The 17,132-nt window shown below is 41.2% G+C and overlaps 1 protein-coding gene across 4 annotated transcripts in view; it reads right to left on the minus strand.

The window, feature by feature from the left end:
- Window positions 1-3,163: 3,163 nt before the first annotated feature.
- The window catches only part of BRD1 (bromodomain containing 1), a 90,236-nt gene continuing 76,267 nt past the window's right edge, over window positions 3,164-17,132 (minus strand). For all 4 annotated transcript variants that reach the window (XM_077470217.1, XM_077470216.1, XM_077470215.1 and 1 more), the window contains 2 exons: window positions 16,413-16,567; window positions 3,164-5,570 (listed from right to left, as the gene is read on the minus strand). In XM_077470217.1, the coding sequence (XP_077326343.1) occupies window positions 5,387-5,570; window positions 16,413-16,567 (339 nt within the window). In that variant the 3' untranslated portion in view covers window positions 3,164-5,386. The remainder of the gene's footprint in view (window positions 5,571-16,412; window positions 16,568-17,132) is intronic.

The following is a 17,132-nucleotide window of genomic DNA, read 5'->3' on the forward strand; positions in this document are numbered from 1 at the left end:
TAATGTTAGGGAAAATTTATATTAATGTGTATATGAATCTTGCTGTAAAAGCATGAGTATCGCTCCTCTAACTTTAAGATTTGCAGTCAGTGAGTCATTTTAATATTAGATACTGATATATAATTTGCTGGTATAACTGGCATATTTTTTGACAGCAAGATTCTGTTATTCAATGTTCCCCACGCAATGGTTGCTTTTTTTTTCTTCTATTCAGCAAGTGCGGGTTTAATTGCAAATAAGGATGATGCCGCAACTTCAAGGTGGGGTTTGTTGCTCCATGTATTGGCTATATTGACTGGTCGCCATTGGTATCCATTAGGACACACTGTGACTGACTGCAAAATGGTTAGTATTTGAAGTCAGTAATAGATTAATGGAGTAGACCGAAAATATCATATGTGCTTACATGCACTTGATGTTGAGTTGAAAGAGTACACTATTGGTCAGCTTAGGGAGGAGGATACTTTAGCTTTATTGCCGTGCCACCATCCCCTGTGATGAAATCAGAAATGTCACGAAATGCGTAGGCACCACCAGCGCTGGGCAAGAGGGGCAGCTGCCCCATGCGAAGTGATGGGGTAGCCCCCTTACCGAATGCTTCAGCCCTACTGACAGCTGACACAAAATGCACAGTGCATGCAGCCGGAGCAAAAAGGAGGGAAAGAATAGTCACAAGGTGGTACCACTCAGTTCATGTCATGAATTAGCAATGCGTGAGGAGGGCACAATTCCGCAGCCTGACCCTGGGCCATGATCCAGTTATAAACACACTTGCTGTCTAGGATGTATATAAAGTATCTCACAAAAGTGAGTACACCCCTCACATTTTTATAAATATATTATATCTTTTCATGTGACAACATTGAAGAAATGACAAGTTGCTACAATGTAAAGTAGTGTACAGTTTGAGTTATTTTGAGGGGACAGGGAATTTACACTGTTATACACACAGCCATTAATGTCTAAACTGCTGGCAACAAAAGTGGGTACATTCCTAAGTGAAATTGTCCAAATTGGGCCCAATTAGCCATTTTCCCTCCCCAATGTCATGTGACTCATTAGTGTTACAAAGTCTCAGATGTGAACGGGGGGCAGGTGTGTTAAATTTGGTGACCTCGCTCTCATACTGGTCACTGGAAGTGAAACATGGCACCTCATGGCAAAGAACGCTCTGAGGATCTGAAAAGGAATGGTTGCTCTACATAAAGATGGCCTAAGCTATAAGAAGATCAAGACCCTGAAACTGAGCTGCAGCAAGATGGCCAAGACCATACAGCGATTTAACAGGAGAGGTTCCACTCAGAACAGGCCTCACCATTATCGACCAAAGAAGTTGAGTGCACATGCTCAGTGTCATATCCAGAGGTTGTCTTTGGGAAATAGACATATGATTGCTGCAGAAGTTGAAGGGGTTGGTGGTCAGCCTGTCGGTGCTCAGACCACACTGCATCAAATTGTTCTACTTGGCTGTTGTCCCAGAAGGAAGCCTCTTCTAAAGATGATGCACAAGAAAGCCCACAGTTTGCTTTAGACAAGCAGACGAAGGACATGGATTACGGGAATTATGCCCTGTGGCCTGATTAGACCAAGAAACGTATTTGGTTCAGATGGTGTCATTCTTGTGTGGCAGCAACCAGGGGAGAAGTACAAAGACAAGTGTGCCTTGCATACAGTCAAGCATGGTGATGGGAATGTCACGGTCTGGAACTGCACAAGTCCTGCCAGCACTGGGGAGCTACAGTTCATTGACAGAACCATGTAGCCACATACCTAAGCAGCACATGATCCACTCCCTTCGGAGAAAAGGAACGGATTGGCCAAGCATGTCTCCAGAACTAAACCCTATTGAGCAGCTGTAGGACATCCTCAAAACAGAAGGTGGAGGACCGCATGGTCTCTAACATTCACCAGCTCCGTGCTGTCATGGAGGAGTGGAAGAGGACTCCAGTGGCAACCTGTGAAGCTCTGGTGAACTCCATGTCCAATAGGTTTAAAGTGGTTGTAAACCCTTACAAACCACTTTGACCTACAGGTAAGCCTAGATTAAGGCTTACCTGTAGGTCCAAGAAATATCTCCTAAACCTATACGGTTTAGGAGAGATTTGCCCGAAGACAGGCACCGCTGTCTACGGCGCATGTGCCGTAGACAGCGGCGCGCAGGCGCACTGAGCGTGGCATTTCCAACAACGGAGCTGCCGCGCGTGTCAGCTCCCGCGCGGGAGTGACGTCATCGCGGCTCCGCCGAATGACAGCGGCGGAACTGTGAGACCACACCGAAAAGATGGATGCGCCGGACTACAGGGGACAGCGGTGACATCGCTGGCTCCTGTGCCAGGTAAGTGACACATAATGGGCTACTATGCAATGCATAGTAGTCCATTATGCTTTGCCTTTGCAGGGAATGAAAGAGGAAGTAAACCCATCAGGGTTTACTTCCTCTTTAAGGCAGTGCTGGAAAAAGATGGTCGCACAAAATATTGGACACTTTGGGCCCAATTTGGACATTTTTCACTTAGGCGTGTACTCACTTTTGTTACCAGCGGTTTAGACATGAATGGCTGTGTGCTGCATTTACTTTGAGGGGGGCAGCAAATTTACACTGTTATACAAGCTGTACACTAACCACTTTACATTGTAGAAAAGTGTAATTTCTTCAGCGTTGTCACATGAAGATAATAAAATATTGACAAAAATGTGAGAAGTGAACTCCCTTTTGTGAGATACTGTATGTATGCTGGACAGCAAGTCATTAAAGGGGGTCTTTAGAGGCAATAGCTCTACTTTAACTCCCAGCTGGGAGTTTTGAGTTTTTCCACAGCCAGTCAACATAGTCTGTGTGTACATGAGCCCTTATTGAAGCTTTTACTCAACAATAGGGAGTGAAAGGTCAATTTGCATAAAAAAAAAAACAAAAAAAGGAAAAAAAAAAAAAACACAACTTGTTTAGCACCACTGTATAAGTAGCAAATACATTGTCAATGAAGCTTAAAAAAAAATAAAAAGTACTACTTACTACTCATGTAAGTAGTAGTGGATAAGTGACTGCTTTTAGTTTTGAAAAAGCAACACCAATATTATTGGCAAACACTTTTGTTGTTCTCAAGTTTAATTATCAGAAAAATAGTGCTTATACACAACTAATAAATGCACCAGGATGCACAAGTACATCAAAAACCTGACTTTTTTTTTTATTTTAATATAAAAATGCAGCTTTGGAAACCCATCATACATATATGTCCCTAACATAATGCTTTAGGTCTTAGAAATAAAAATAAAGTACTAATTCTATATACATCACATGTACCATACAAAATGTATCCAAAGGTTCTATTGCTACCAAGCTTTGCTAAATTATAACAGGTTACCTAAACCCATTTCCATAAAAAAAACAAAAGAAAACAAGGCATTTATATTTTTTAACAGATTTTGATGCATATTCCTTGAAACCATGTTGAAATTTATGTGCCTGCAATATAAAATACATGTTAATACATTGACAAAATTAAATTCTTAGCTTAAAGCAAATTAAAATTTTAAACAAAAACAACCCAGGCACATATATAATTAAATTTATATATATTTATGTTTATAAAAAAAATAAAATCTATGGGATAAAGGTAGTGGATCTTTAAAGGGAACAATGTGCCAGAAACACCCTTATTTCAAAAATTTAAAAAATATTTAAAACATGAAAAAGGTCTTAAAAATAAAAGGGAGCATAAAAAAAAAAAAAAAAAAACACACACACGAAACTTTGGGCTGCAGTTGAGTGCGACAATTTTAGACGCGATAATACAGCTTGAACATGTCCTGCTATTTTTGGAATACTTTTTAGCAGACTGCATCTTATGACACCACAAATACATATGGTTTCTTAAATAAACATATATATTTTTTTATTTATATGGAAAGACTTCTACGTGGGAGCTCTAAAGGGGTTTTGCACTCCAAATGAATAGTGAACTGTTAACGCGATCTGCTGCACCACCAGTACTTTACAGGTAACAGTTTCAGATTTGAAGAAATCTTTGTAGGCTGCCATGGTTGAGCACTCTCTAAAGCTGCTTGTGGCATCAATGGCATCTAAATCAATGACCTGGAAAAAAGCATACAACAAATGCAGCCACGTTCAGTAAATTCCTTTTGGGTCAGAGATTCAGAGGGAATTGCAATTCAGAGAACTATCATTTTAAAAAGTTTGTGCCTGCCATGGCATCCTAAATATTCATCTCATTAAAGGCTTACCTAAACCTGCCGTGCCATTCCAGGTGAAACACTGAAGCCCGAGCTTTCAGAGTTTATACTTTGGTAACATGATTTCGTTCACTGTGCAAATGTGAATTAGGGAAGGACAAGAGTCCTGCGGTTATAATCCAAGCTAAACAGACAATTCTTGGTAGCTCAATCGTCCTATGAAAAGAGCCAGTGACTGATTGCTGAAGATTGATATCAGATTACCAACAGGTGGAAATAGGTTTATGGTGCAATATGTAGTGGCAATCAATTGCGCATTACTCATCATGCAGTGCTTCAACTTTGTGCAAATTATCGCAACCATACGATATAATGTAGTTTACACTGGAGTGCCATTTGTTTCATACATTAGTGACATGATAATGTTGGATATTCTTCAGACATTCCTTACAGATTTTAGAAGCAAAAGCCTATAGAAATAATTTTATTAGGGAGAGACTCCTCACTGCTACTAAAAGGCAGGGTTCACCTTTCCACCAATAAAAAAACGCTATAAAGGAAGAAAAAATAATGTTTTTTAGCTTTAAGAACTTAAGGCCAAAAGATTCTCCCAATGTCCTGGTAAAATAAAATAGTTTATATGTAATAGCACATTGTATTCTTTGCAATGGTAAGTACATAATTTAAAATACTTAATTACAGTAGTCAAAATATGAAAAATGGATAAGCTAGGTAGCAGTACATTAAATATATTTTAAACATAGCTATTTTCCAATCTAGCGAAGTCTTACAAAACATTTTGTCATTATGTAAAGTGGTGCTAAGGCTCAACCCTTTTTAAACTTAAAAAATTACAATTATACATCTAATTTTAGAGCAAATAAAAAACTTTCAACAGGTGTTCACCTGGTAGGAATTACTACGTCAGAGTGAGAATAAGTTAAGTGTTTCCCAATATACAATTATGTACATAATATGAACACTATAAACAGAATGCTTTAGTGGAAGCTCCTCCAATCAACTATAAAGTAAAGTCATCCAAGGAGCAGCAATAGCTTCATGCTCCTTTACAAATAATATCTTCACCTTTCGGAGATTAGGAATTGTATTTTCAGTACATTCTTTCAGAGGAAGAGGTCAGAGATAAAGCTTAAGAGTACATGAGGCATGGTGTGTCTCAGTAGCACCTTCATCAGTCAATATCGCTAAAGTCACTAACGGATTCTCCTTGAACTCTGCTTAAATGGTTCAAAGCACGGTCATAAGCAACTCTGACAGCCTTCCGAATACTCGAGTTACGCCCTTCCATCATCTTCAATTTGTCAATGGTTTCTTCTATCCCAAGAGGAACCATTTTTGACTTTGGAAGCCACTGCCTAAACATACAAAAGAAAAAAAATATTTAAGTTTGATCAAAGTTATACAGGAAAGGAAACAAAATGTACACTGTAGTGTGGAAAGAATAGGTCAACCAAAAAAAAATAAAAATGGAGATACATTTTGTGTTGTAATTATATAGCCAATGTATTTCCATTAGGGGTGCACCGAATGGGTTTTTTGGTACCGAAACAGATACCGAAAATGAAAAACACACTAGGCCGAAAACCGAAACAGCACAGATACCGAAAATGACTGTTTTTAAAAAATATTTTCATACAGCAGATGGTCAGAGACTGGGGACATATTACAGGAGATGGTCAGAGACTGGGGACATATTACAGGAGATGGTCAGAGACTGCAGGCATGGTACAGGAGATGGTCAGAGACTGCAGGCATGGTACAGGAGATGGTCAGAGACTGCAGGCATGGTACAGGAGATGGTCAGAGACTGCAGGCATGGTACAGGAGATGGTCAGAGACTGCAGGCATGGTACAGGAGATGGTCAGAGACTGCAGGCATGGTACAGGAGATGGTCAGAGACTGCGGACATGGTACAGGAGATGGTCAGAGACTGCGGACATGGTACAGGAGATGGTCAGAGACTGCGGACATGGTACAGGAGCTGGTCAGAGACTGGGGGATATGGTACAGGAGCTGGTCAGAGACTGGGGATATGGTACAGGAGATCAAAGCAGCCTCACCAGTTCCCCTCAGATGCAGCCTGCCTGATAAAAATGCATGCACAGTGTTTTCCATGTATTCCAATGGCTTTAGTTCACACCATGCAGTCAGTTTCCGGTGCGGAAACTGACTGCATGGTGTGAACTAGAGCCATTGGAATACATGGAAAACACTGTGCATGCATTTTGTGCAAAAAAAAAAAAAAAAGCACACGGAACTGCATCTGGTGTGAACTGGCCCCAAGCAAGCTACCTGGTTCCGTTCCAACAGACTTCTATTGGGAATGCTCATATCGTTACCTCTACTAGCAATAACTTAACCCTTCAAGATTATTATTTTTTTATATCGTCAATAAAGTGAGTACAGCCTTTGTCCTGTGACCTGGTTTATATAGCATGGCTCCATTCACACAAGTGGCCAGAGGTAGATAGTTTCAGAGGCAAACAAATGACTTTTGGATGCAGCAGCACTGTGGGCACAAAAAACTTGATTTAGCTGCGGACAACACTCTGCAATGCTTGCCCTGGGCACACTCTTTACCCCTTATGCAGCTTGCCAGTGTCTAAATGCAGCCTCACCCATGCCCGGATCTGTGCGGTGATCTCCGTGTGTCACGGAGCTGTGCATTGAATTGCCTGGGCGGCTGCAGTAACATTGTCCCGCCTCCTGTAATCACGTCACGCTGATTTAATGTCCCGCCATTGGATCAGTGTACCGTCTGTCACAGGAGGCGGGACATTGTTACTGCAGCCGCCCAGGCAATTCAATGCACAGCTCCATGACACACGGAGATCACCGCACTGTCGGGCGGGAGGAAAGGAGGAGGGAGGACGGAGGACAGAGGACGAGCCAGGAAAACACCCGTGCAATGGGCGGCACCAGGAGGCGGAGCCCCGCAAGGCCCCGCCCCATCGGCAAGATTTCCCTTCTCGGCAATTTGCCGAAAACACCATTTTCGGCCGAAATTTCGGCGCATCCCTAATTTCCATGTTTTGGTTGACCTTTTCCACACTACTTTGGAAATCTTTTTTTGTGTTGTGGTTATATAGGCAGTGAAAACACTAACTAAAAAGGTAATATAGAACTGCCGTCCCAATATAAGAACTATAATCCACAAAGGTGGAATGCTAAGATATAAAAGGGAGTAACTGAAGGGTTTTGGGCATAATGGTTATGGTTGTTATTAGACAGGAAAACATGAAAATACATAGAACAGTCTAGCGACATACAAAAGATTTCATCGGGCAGTGAAAAGTCAATGGGGAATCCAAGAGTTCTAAGATTACATTTGAGTACACAATTATTTTTCATAGAAAATATGCATTCAAATGCTCAGCTTTGATTAAACAAAATAATTTAGTACAGTAACTTAAAGTGTTTGTTACTCCAACACTTAATTTCTGATATGTGCCCATTTGTATGAGAAAGTATCCTGTTCTCTCTGTATTATTGCTTCCTCTATGTGAAATCCCTGGTGTTCCTGACAGACTACTTGCTTTCCTATTAAAAACTGACCACACTAAGCAGGAGTGTAAGGTTCTCTAGCTATGAGTGTATTCTCCTCCAATGATCAGACTTGTCCGGACACGTGCCCGCCAATAACTAACTAAACAGCTGCACTTAAACACAGAATACAAGTGCTAAAGTGACTTAAACCATGCGTTGCAATGCTTAAAAACTCTCGTACAAAATTTTTTTTTTTAAACCGCACATTAAATGTTAAACCTAACAAGTAAAATTTAAATAATGTTGCGTGAAATTAACATTCCATGAATCACGCTCTCTATGCAACAGTGAAATGTGTTTATTTTTAGTGAATCAAACAATCCTTTCAAGATAATCAGTCCATGTTCAATTCTCTCCATCTCTTATGCAGCCTCTTACCAGCAAATGAGACCCCAACTTATAGGTGGCCTCATAAGAATTTCAAAGATACCAGGATCTTGTAGCATGGATCACAGGCAGAGCGTTTCATTAGCAAAATGAAGGATCGCACCAATCACTTCCTCTCCAACACCAGAAGCCAAAAGGATCATAGAAAAGATGACAATCTCAATAGTGAAATACCGCAAGTTTTATTTAACCACTTAAGGACCGCCTCATGTACATATACGTTGGGACTTTGAAGAGGGATATCTCAGTAACGGCAGCAGCTGCTGCCACAACCAAGATATCCCTCTTTACAGTAGGCGGTCCTGTGTACGATAATGGTAGTCTCCATGGCGGGTTCGCAGCGAGAGCACCACCCCCCTTCCCGGAGCCATCGGTAGTGGTGGAGGCGATCGGGTCATCCTTGTTGCTGGGTATAGAGACGAGAGGCTAAGATAGCCCCCACTCGGTTATAATCCAGAGGAGGGCGGAAGCGACGTCAAAATATCACTTCCGCCCATACCTCTTAAAAAAGGTAAATTTTTTTTCAATGTCATTTTTTCAAATGACTTTTTATTGCATTTAAGTCCAAATATGAGATCTGAGGACTTTTTGACCCCAGATCTCATATTTAACAGGACCTGTCGTGCTTTTTTCTGTTACAAGTGATGTTTAGGTTCCTTGTAATAGGAATAAAAGTGATCCTTATTTATTTTACCTGATTTTATTTATTTATTTTATTTTTTAACAGTGTAAAAAGGAAAAACATTTTTTTTTTTTCAAACACACTGTCCCGACGAGCTCGCGCGCAGAAGCGATCGCATACGTGAGTATTCCCCGCATATGAAAATGGTAGTCATGTAAGGTATCGAGAACAATAATTCTAGCCCTAGACCTCCCCTGTAACGCATAACATGCAACCTGTAGAATTTTTAAAAGGTCGCTTATAGAGATTTTTCAGGGTAAAAGTTTGACGCCATTCCACGAGCGTGCGCAATTTTGAAGCATGACATGTTGGGTATCAATTTACTCGACGCAACATTATCTTTCACTATATATATATATATATATATATATATATATATATATATATATATATATATATATATATATATATATATATATATATATATATATATATATATATATATAGTCTTATTTTTTTATTCAAAAAAGTGATTTTTTTTCCCCCCAAAAAAAGTGCGCTTGTAAGACCACTGCGCAAATGCGGTGTGAAAAAAAAAAAAAAAAAGTATTGCAATGACCGCCATTTTATTCTCTAGGGTGTTAGAACCCTCAAACATTATGAAAGTAATTTTCTAGCAAAAAAAACAAACAAAAAACTGTTTTAAACATGTAAACCGTGTCTGAAAAAAAGGCCTGGTCCTTAAGTGGTTAATAAAACGCATACAGATCCACTCACTTGAATCCAGAAAAATAAAGCGATTTTTGTATTAAAGTAAGTATCCGCCACTAGTTTACTTTCCCCAGTAAAAGCACCTCCCACAGTACACCTAAACACTGGCTAACCCTTTCATTGCCCTAGATGTTTAACCTCTCCCAAGCCAGTGTCATTAATACAGTGATAGTACATATTTTAGCACTGATCACTGTATATGCGTCACTGGTTTCCAAATAAGTGTCAGTGTCCAAACATCCACTGCAATGTCACAATAGTCTCGCTATAAGTTGCTGATCGCCATAATTACTAGTAAAAAATAAAAATAAATGAATAAAAATGAATAAAAATGGCAATATATATTCCATAGTTTGTAGACACTATAGATTTTGCGCAAACCAATATACGCTTGATGGGATTTTTTACCAAAAACATGTAGCAGAATATATATTGGCCTAAAGTTAAAAAAAAAAAAAGTTTTTTAGTCTCTCGTTTATAGCGCTAAAAAAAAACAAACCACACACACACACACACACACACACAGAGTGGTGATCAAATAGCACCAAAAAGAAAGCTCTATTCATGCAGTAGCACTTTTGTTGGCAGGCTTGCGGTTCCAGGGACATTTCTGTCCTTCCGTGGTCATCCTGTCGGGCTGGGGACGTTAAGGCGAAGCTACGGGCGGACGAAAGCCGCTTGTAAGCGAAAAACAAGGCCCCTTGCCTACGGCGTGGCTCCTTAGCCTTCCTGGCCTGTGGGAGTAGAGTACTCTTATCACCTGAGTCACTTAAATAATGTCATCCAAAGAGGCTCCAAAGAGCCGGTCGTCAAGGAAGGGAAGATCCATCAGGTCTTTTTTTGGATGCCTGGTCAGCAGACCAGCATTTTAAACCAAATCAGGAGCCTCAGCACCACTGCTGACACTGAAGCCCTGGATAACAGAGGGAGAGTATCCAGGGCCGCGTCACAAATGTACTTAAGGCCTTGCACTAGTCGGTCTGCTAGTTCCACGCAGACAAGAGAAGCCTGTTGCTCTCCCAATTTGCGGTGCAACAGTTTTGTCCACTCAGTGACTGCGACACAAGTGCGGATGCCAGTAATGGTCGCATGGCTGACCCCACAACCGTAAACATGGAACGAGCCACTGCCTCGGCCTTCCTGCCCAAGGGATCCTTAAATGCAGGTGTCCCCTCAACCAGAATCATGGTTACTTTTTTTTAACCTGGATACTGGGGGGGTCCACGACCGGAGGGGCCGGACACTTTTTGAGAAGGCTCTCCTCAAAGGGGTAATGCACCGCCATGTATTTGGGAACCGAAAAGGTCTGTTGCGGTTGACGCATTCATTGTAAATGAACTTGTCAAAATAAGTCAGATACGGGAACACCTTTAGGTAAATGGGCTGGCTTACGGGACCCAAATCTTCAGGGTATCACGCACAGCTGTGATAAGTGCTCCAACAAGCGCTTTGTCGCGTACAGACCCAGACTCATCCTCCCTGTCCAAACGGTCCTGGTCAGCGTCATCTGACAAGACAGAGCAGGGGTCACCAGTCTCAGCGGGACCCGAGTCTGCGTCAGAGCTCTCCCCAGAGGACGGGAGCTTTTTAGGACCTTTGCGCCCACATACTGCCTCCATCTTGGCAACAAACGAATTGAGGACCGCCGACAAGGTGTCCATGGATTTCGGGGGAAGAAGGGGGGAGGTGAGGGACCCCCAAATCCACCTCCCAGGGAATACCCAGCTGCTCAGCCCCACCGAGGCAGGGGGAGCTGTACTTACCAGTCCTGAAGACATTCCATTACAGACCCAGTCACGGATTAGTACAGGGGGGCTGCTGGCCCGGCACACTGACGCAGACATCAGTAGCCCGGTCATAAGTGTGCCCCGGAGCATAAAATCTCACCGACCATCCTCTGGAGCTGAGGTTTCATCGTGGCCGGCCTAGCGCGGAGCTGCGACCTGCACATGCTCGATGGCCAGACTGGGGAGACTACAAGGATAAGGGTATCCAACCTGTCACCCAACCGGCTGTTGATAGCAGATCACAGAATCTATTGTCTTGCGCAAAAAGCAAAGCTTCTGCAGACAAAAAAAAGAAAAAAAAAAAAAAAAAAAAAGACAGACCGATGGGCCAGTCAGGTTTCCTAGATCCTTCTTCACTAGGCAAAATAAACCGATGACTGCATGGCAACCTGGAGGGTTGTTTACCGGGGGACCACCCCCTGGGCGGAGCTGGAATGTTCTGTGTGTTACATAACAAGTAATGCCTAGTATTTTCCTAAAGTTGTGCGAAACAACCCTGTGGCTAAGAGAGGAGCTGGGTCGGTGAATATAAGAGAAAAGGACATAATTTTGTTCTGGTACAGTATTGCACAACCATGCAATTGTCAGTTTAAATAACGCAGTGCCGTATCGCAAAAAAAAAAAAAAAAAAAAAGGCCTGGTCAGTGGGGGAGTTGGTGTTAAATCTACCGCAGGTCAAGCAATTGAAACTATTAAAAATCTTTCCAGATTTGAATAGGTATTACTGAAAAGGCACTCACTCAAGGATCCCATGCAAAAAATAAAGTAACTTTAGTCAACTAAAGAAAGGGAATAATAATTCCCGTAGGTTGTGTGCGCCCCCCCCCCCCCCCCCCCCCATATTGGGTAAAAATAGATACCACTGGCTCCAAAAACTTGAATTGAAGACCACATTTAACATAATATAGAATTAATCTTAGGAAATAAAATAAATGTACATACTAGAGGACTATAAAAAAAAAAAAACACCACCTTTTTTAAACATTAACGGTTATTAATGAAACGATTCAAGTCCCAACATTTATTCCAAAAGGGATAGAAGACTTGAGCTCAAAAATTGATTTAGTTTCTAACCTGGAAATACCTTGTGTTTTATTTGCCCCCTCCAATCTGATTCAAATTGCTCAATCACAATTACAACCAAACTAGAGGGATCCTTAGGTCTTATAGGGTTTTGAAAGGCTATATCCTGGGAAACCCTTTTTGATGTTAGTTATATGTTCCCTAACTCTAGTTTGTAAAGCACGTGTGGTCCACCCCACATATTGTTTCCTGCATTGGACAACGCACTGAAGCAGATAGACCACATGTGTGGTAGCACAAGTGGTGCCATGCATGAGGCCATATGATTTTTTTTTTTGTTTAACTTCCGATGTGAATGTTCATTTTACAGCAATTCCTCCCCATGTTTTACATTTTTATACGGGGGGGGGGGGGGGGGGGATTGCTTCAAATCCCCAAACATATAAGGAAGGTATTCTATCCAAGGAAAAACAGTATTTAGTTCCCTCTGCACCAAGAATGTCAGTAATTTACTGACTTCCTAAATCTCTTGAACATCCACCAGGCCGCCCTATAATTAGTGGAATTCCCGAAAGTCTAGAGCAGTGAAGTACATATATTACTTTCCTTCAGAGGCTGGTTCATATTACACCAGCCTATCTGAAGGATACTAAAAGACACCTTCAAGTTGTTAGATAATGAATGTTTGTTGGCGACTGTGGATATGTCATCATTGTACACCATTATCCCACATGATAAAAGGTCTAAAAAGCAGTAGATTATCTGGAGAAGGGTGGCACACTATGCAGAGACCAGAGAAGATTGGAGAGCTTGTGAAATGGTTTAAATCATTTTTGGCAAAACGGACAGTACTACTTACAAAAAAGACAGGGGTGGCAAGTTTCCTCCCAGTGTGGCCAACTTGTTTGTGGCCCACTGGGAAGAGAGTGCCCTTCATAAGGCGATCTGAGATCTTAATCTGGAAAAGATTCATTGAGGATTCTCTTATGGTTTGGCATGGATCCAAAAACACTCACATTTTTGAACAAGCTAATATGTTAAAAAATAGATGTATAGTTAAGGGGTACCAAGAGAGCGTATTAAATAAAGAAATTGAGATCTCTACTCGATAGGAATACTTTGTTACAGGATACTACTGAGGAACAACAGAATATTTACCAATGGGCTTCTTCCGCAACCTATTCTAACCAATGTTATCTGGTGAATAAGTTGCTCAACATTAGAATATCCTCAAAAAGTGATAATGTTCTTGAAAAGCTATTTTCTTGACAGATCTCCCATTATCTATAGGAAAGCCCACAGCTTGCAACATTATATTGCCCCTAATGTAGTAGATATATCTTGTAAATTGAACATGTTTGGAGATTTGAAAGGATTTTTTCCCTGTAAAAAATGTATAGTATGCAGATGCACAGGGAGGAATTGCTGTAAAACTAAAACATTCACATCAGAAGTTAAACAAAAATAAAACAGTTGTATGACATCATGCACGGCATCACTAATGGTCTATTTGGATTTCACATGCTTTACAAACTAGAGTTAGGGAAAATATAACCAACATCAAAAAGGGTTTCCCAGGACATAGCCTTTCCAAACACTATGCGTTACAACATAAGTAACCCTCTAGTTCAGTTTTAATTGGGTTTTAAATCGCATGGGGGGGGGGGGGGGGAGTAAAAATATGAGGTATTTCCAGGCCAAAAAAAAAACTTAATGGATTTTTTTTACCTCAAGTCTTAGATCCCTTATGACTTAACTGTTAATGAAAATTTTCCCAAACAAATTAAGGTTTGAGAACGTTTTTTTTCCCTTTTTATAGTCCTCCAGTATTTTCATATACAATTTTAATTTATTTCATCTCAATATTTCCTAAGATTAATTATATAGAATGTCAAATGTGCTCTCCCATTCAAGTTTTTGGAGCTAGTGATATCAATTTTTACCCAGTAGGGGGAGCACAGAACCCACGGGAATTATTTGTTTTAGTTGACAAAAGTTTTTATGGATTTTTTGCATGGGATCCTTAAGTGGGTGCCTTTTGAGTAAGATCTATGCAAACATGAAAAGGTTGACTGTTAATGTGAAGCAGAAACTTAAAATCTGGAGGCGGCATTTACAGGCCTAAATTGTATTTATAAGAAATCTTCATCAGCACACTCAGCCGATCCCCTTGAGAACATCCTTTCGGAGCACACCTGCATTGGGGCGGAGCATGAGCGGACATCGGCAGGCAGCTGGAGTTGGTACTAGTGGCAGTATTTTATCTGGATAGGAAAAGTACTTTATTTCTGGATTTATGCGAGTACATCTGTATACATTTTTATTAAACACATTTTGAGATCATTATCTTTTCTATGATCCTTAGGCATTTAGTGTCAGAGGAAGTGGTTGGTGCGGACCTTCATTTGAACTCCGGTTCATTCAATACAGGAGAAGGGAATGTGGAACTAGTCATCACTAGTCTCCCACCCCTTTCCATCTATCCAGCTAATCCAGGCGAGTCAGACCATGACTGAAGCATGTAGTGCTGGGCTTTTTTTGCTGGTCAGATGCTGAATGAAGGGCCCAGCAAAATAGCCCCAAAGGAGAACACTAATGCCAACATCATTTATAGCATATAGTGGACCAACTGAGGTAATAAAAGCTCCTCATCCCAGCACTCAGTCTTACAAAGTCTCAGAAGGAGAAAAGTGGCATTGATGCCAATATAAATATCAAATATAGAATGTCAAAGCTCTACCTAAAGTTTGCCACAGGCATTTACAATCTCCTATAGATTTTCCCAAAACCTATGTAGTGTAAGGGCATAACAAATTAGCCATCGATGGAGTGAATTATTCAAGCAAACCCTTGCACTACATAGTTGTTGGCAAATCTAATATAAATTTTCTTCAATATACATCAGGGAGCAGTGTCGGTAATAGTTACATCCGGGATGCCTCAAAGCACTTTAAATGAGGGGTGTGCAACAAGCTCCAAACAAGAGGCCAACCAGAGGAGAAAACCTCATGTAACAGACCACCAAACACTGCAACCAAAAGAAGCATCCCCAGTGGCTCCAATATCCACACCATAGTACTGAGAAATACAGTGGCTTGATGGCTGAAAGGTCCAGGACGTGCCAGCGCTTTTGGTAAAATGAGCGGACACCTGAAAATGGGGGGGGGGGGATCCCTTCTCTTTAAACCATAAGGCTGAGAGATCAGCTAATATATCCAACAGGAACAGCCTCCTTGACATTTTATGTATGCCACAGCTGAGGCCTTGTCAAACAGGGGGACCTTGCAGTTTCATTGATCAGTGCAGGAGGGCAAAGTGGATCACCCACAAATCTAGAAAGCTGATGGCCATCAGCCACTCCTGCAGAGACCAGGTACCCTTCACCAAAAGATGACCCAGGACTTCCCCTAGCCTGACATGGTGTACGCAGTCAACACGTTCCAAGAGATGGTAGGAAAATACTTTACCCATCTCCAGCACTTGGGAAGACATCCACCGGTTCAGAGACTCAAGACTGATGTAAAGCCATCAGGGAGTCCAAGGAATGATGTATCCTGTCCAAAGCATGTAAAATATTCAGTTGTAAAGGGGGGGGGGGGGGGGGGGCTTGCTGTCTTTTAGCCAGTGTCAAATCACAAAAGGCCGCCCATAGCCTCGGCTTAAGGATTACTGAAGCTGTCCTGTGAGGCAGGATAGAAATAATCTAAAAGTGGCATCAATGTAGGTGCTGTTCAGTGTGCCTCTACAACCTGGTAGCCTGTAACCAGTCTGCAACCACTCATTGTTCTCCCCTGCACGTTGGTTACCCATATCATCCTTCACAGCGATAAGTTAGCAACTAGTTGCCGGACATGCAAAACTATGAAAATTATAAGAAATGGGTCGCTATTTGGGCATCAGTTTTTGGGTTCCAGAAGCTTTAATAGTACGCATTACAATACACACAATAGCAAAGGGAAACAGCTGTAGTTCTACAATGCAATAAAAATTGGCTATAGAACATTGTAAAAATGTACATGCAAAGTGTGATAAAGAGACATTTATTAATGCAAGTTCTTACCAGCTTCTTTTAGTATCAAAGAAAAGAACCAAAAACAGCTTTTCTTCAGCTCTGGTTTGCATCTGTTCTCCCGTTTTTAAAACATCCATTGGTGGAATTGGTATAGCAACACCATTATGATGGCAACCAACACGTGGCATTTTGGGGTCTATTATCTAAAAGAAGAGAGAACATCTTTGAAGCTACAAACACACACAAAACAGGAACGCACCAAAAATGGCAACCAAATTTTTAATAAGTTCCATTATTATAATTTCAGCAGGCTGTTTAAGCCCTTGTACACACGGTTGGAGATTCAGACTACCAAATCCGGATTAATTCCGGAAGAGGTCCGGAAGTGATGTTGCATACACACGGTCGGACTAAGTTGTCGGAAAATCCGATTGTACATAACGTGATGATGTTATTTCGTTAGACGGGACTACGTTCAGGCTAGTAGCCAATAGCTTTGGTCTAGGAATTTGATCTGAGCATGCGTGGCACTTTGTCCATTGGAGTAGGCTACACATGATCGGAGTATGTCCGATAGGAGCATTTTGTCGGAAAATTTTACCGGCAAGTTGGAAAACTTGGTCCGTCGGAATATCCGACGGAAACAGTCCGATGCAGACCACACACAGTCGGAATATCCAACAAAACGGTCCGATAGGACACATTCCGTCGGAATCTCCGAACATGTGTACAAGGGCTAGAATAATTATAAATATATATAAAAAAAAT

The sequence above is a fragment of the Lithobates pipiens genome, unplaced genomic scaffold (genome assembly GCF_037356315.1).
Source record: "Lithobates pipiens isolate NorthernLeopardFrog02 unplaced genomic scaffold, aLitPip1_a1.2 Scaffold_8, whole genome shotgun sequence".
NCBI classification, from domain to species: Eukaryota; Metazoa; Chordata; class Amphibia; order Anura; family Ranidae; genus Lithobates; species Lithobates pipiens.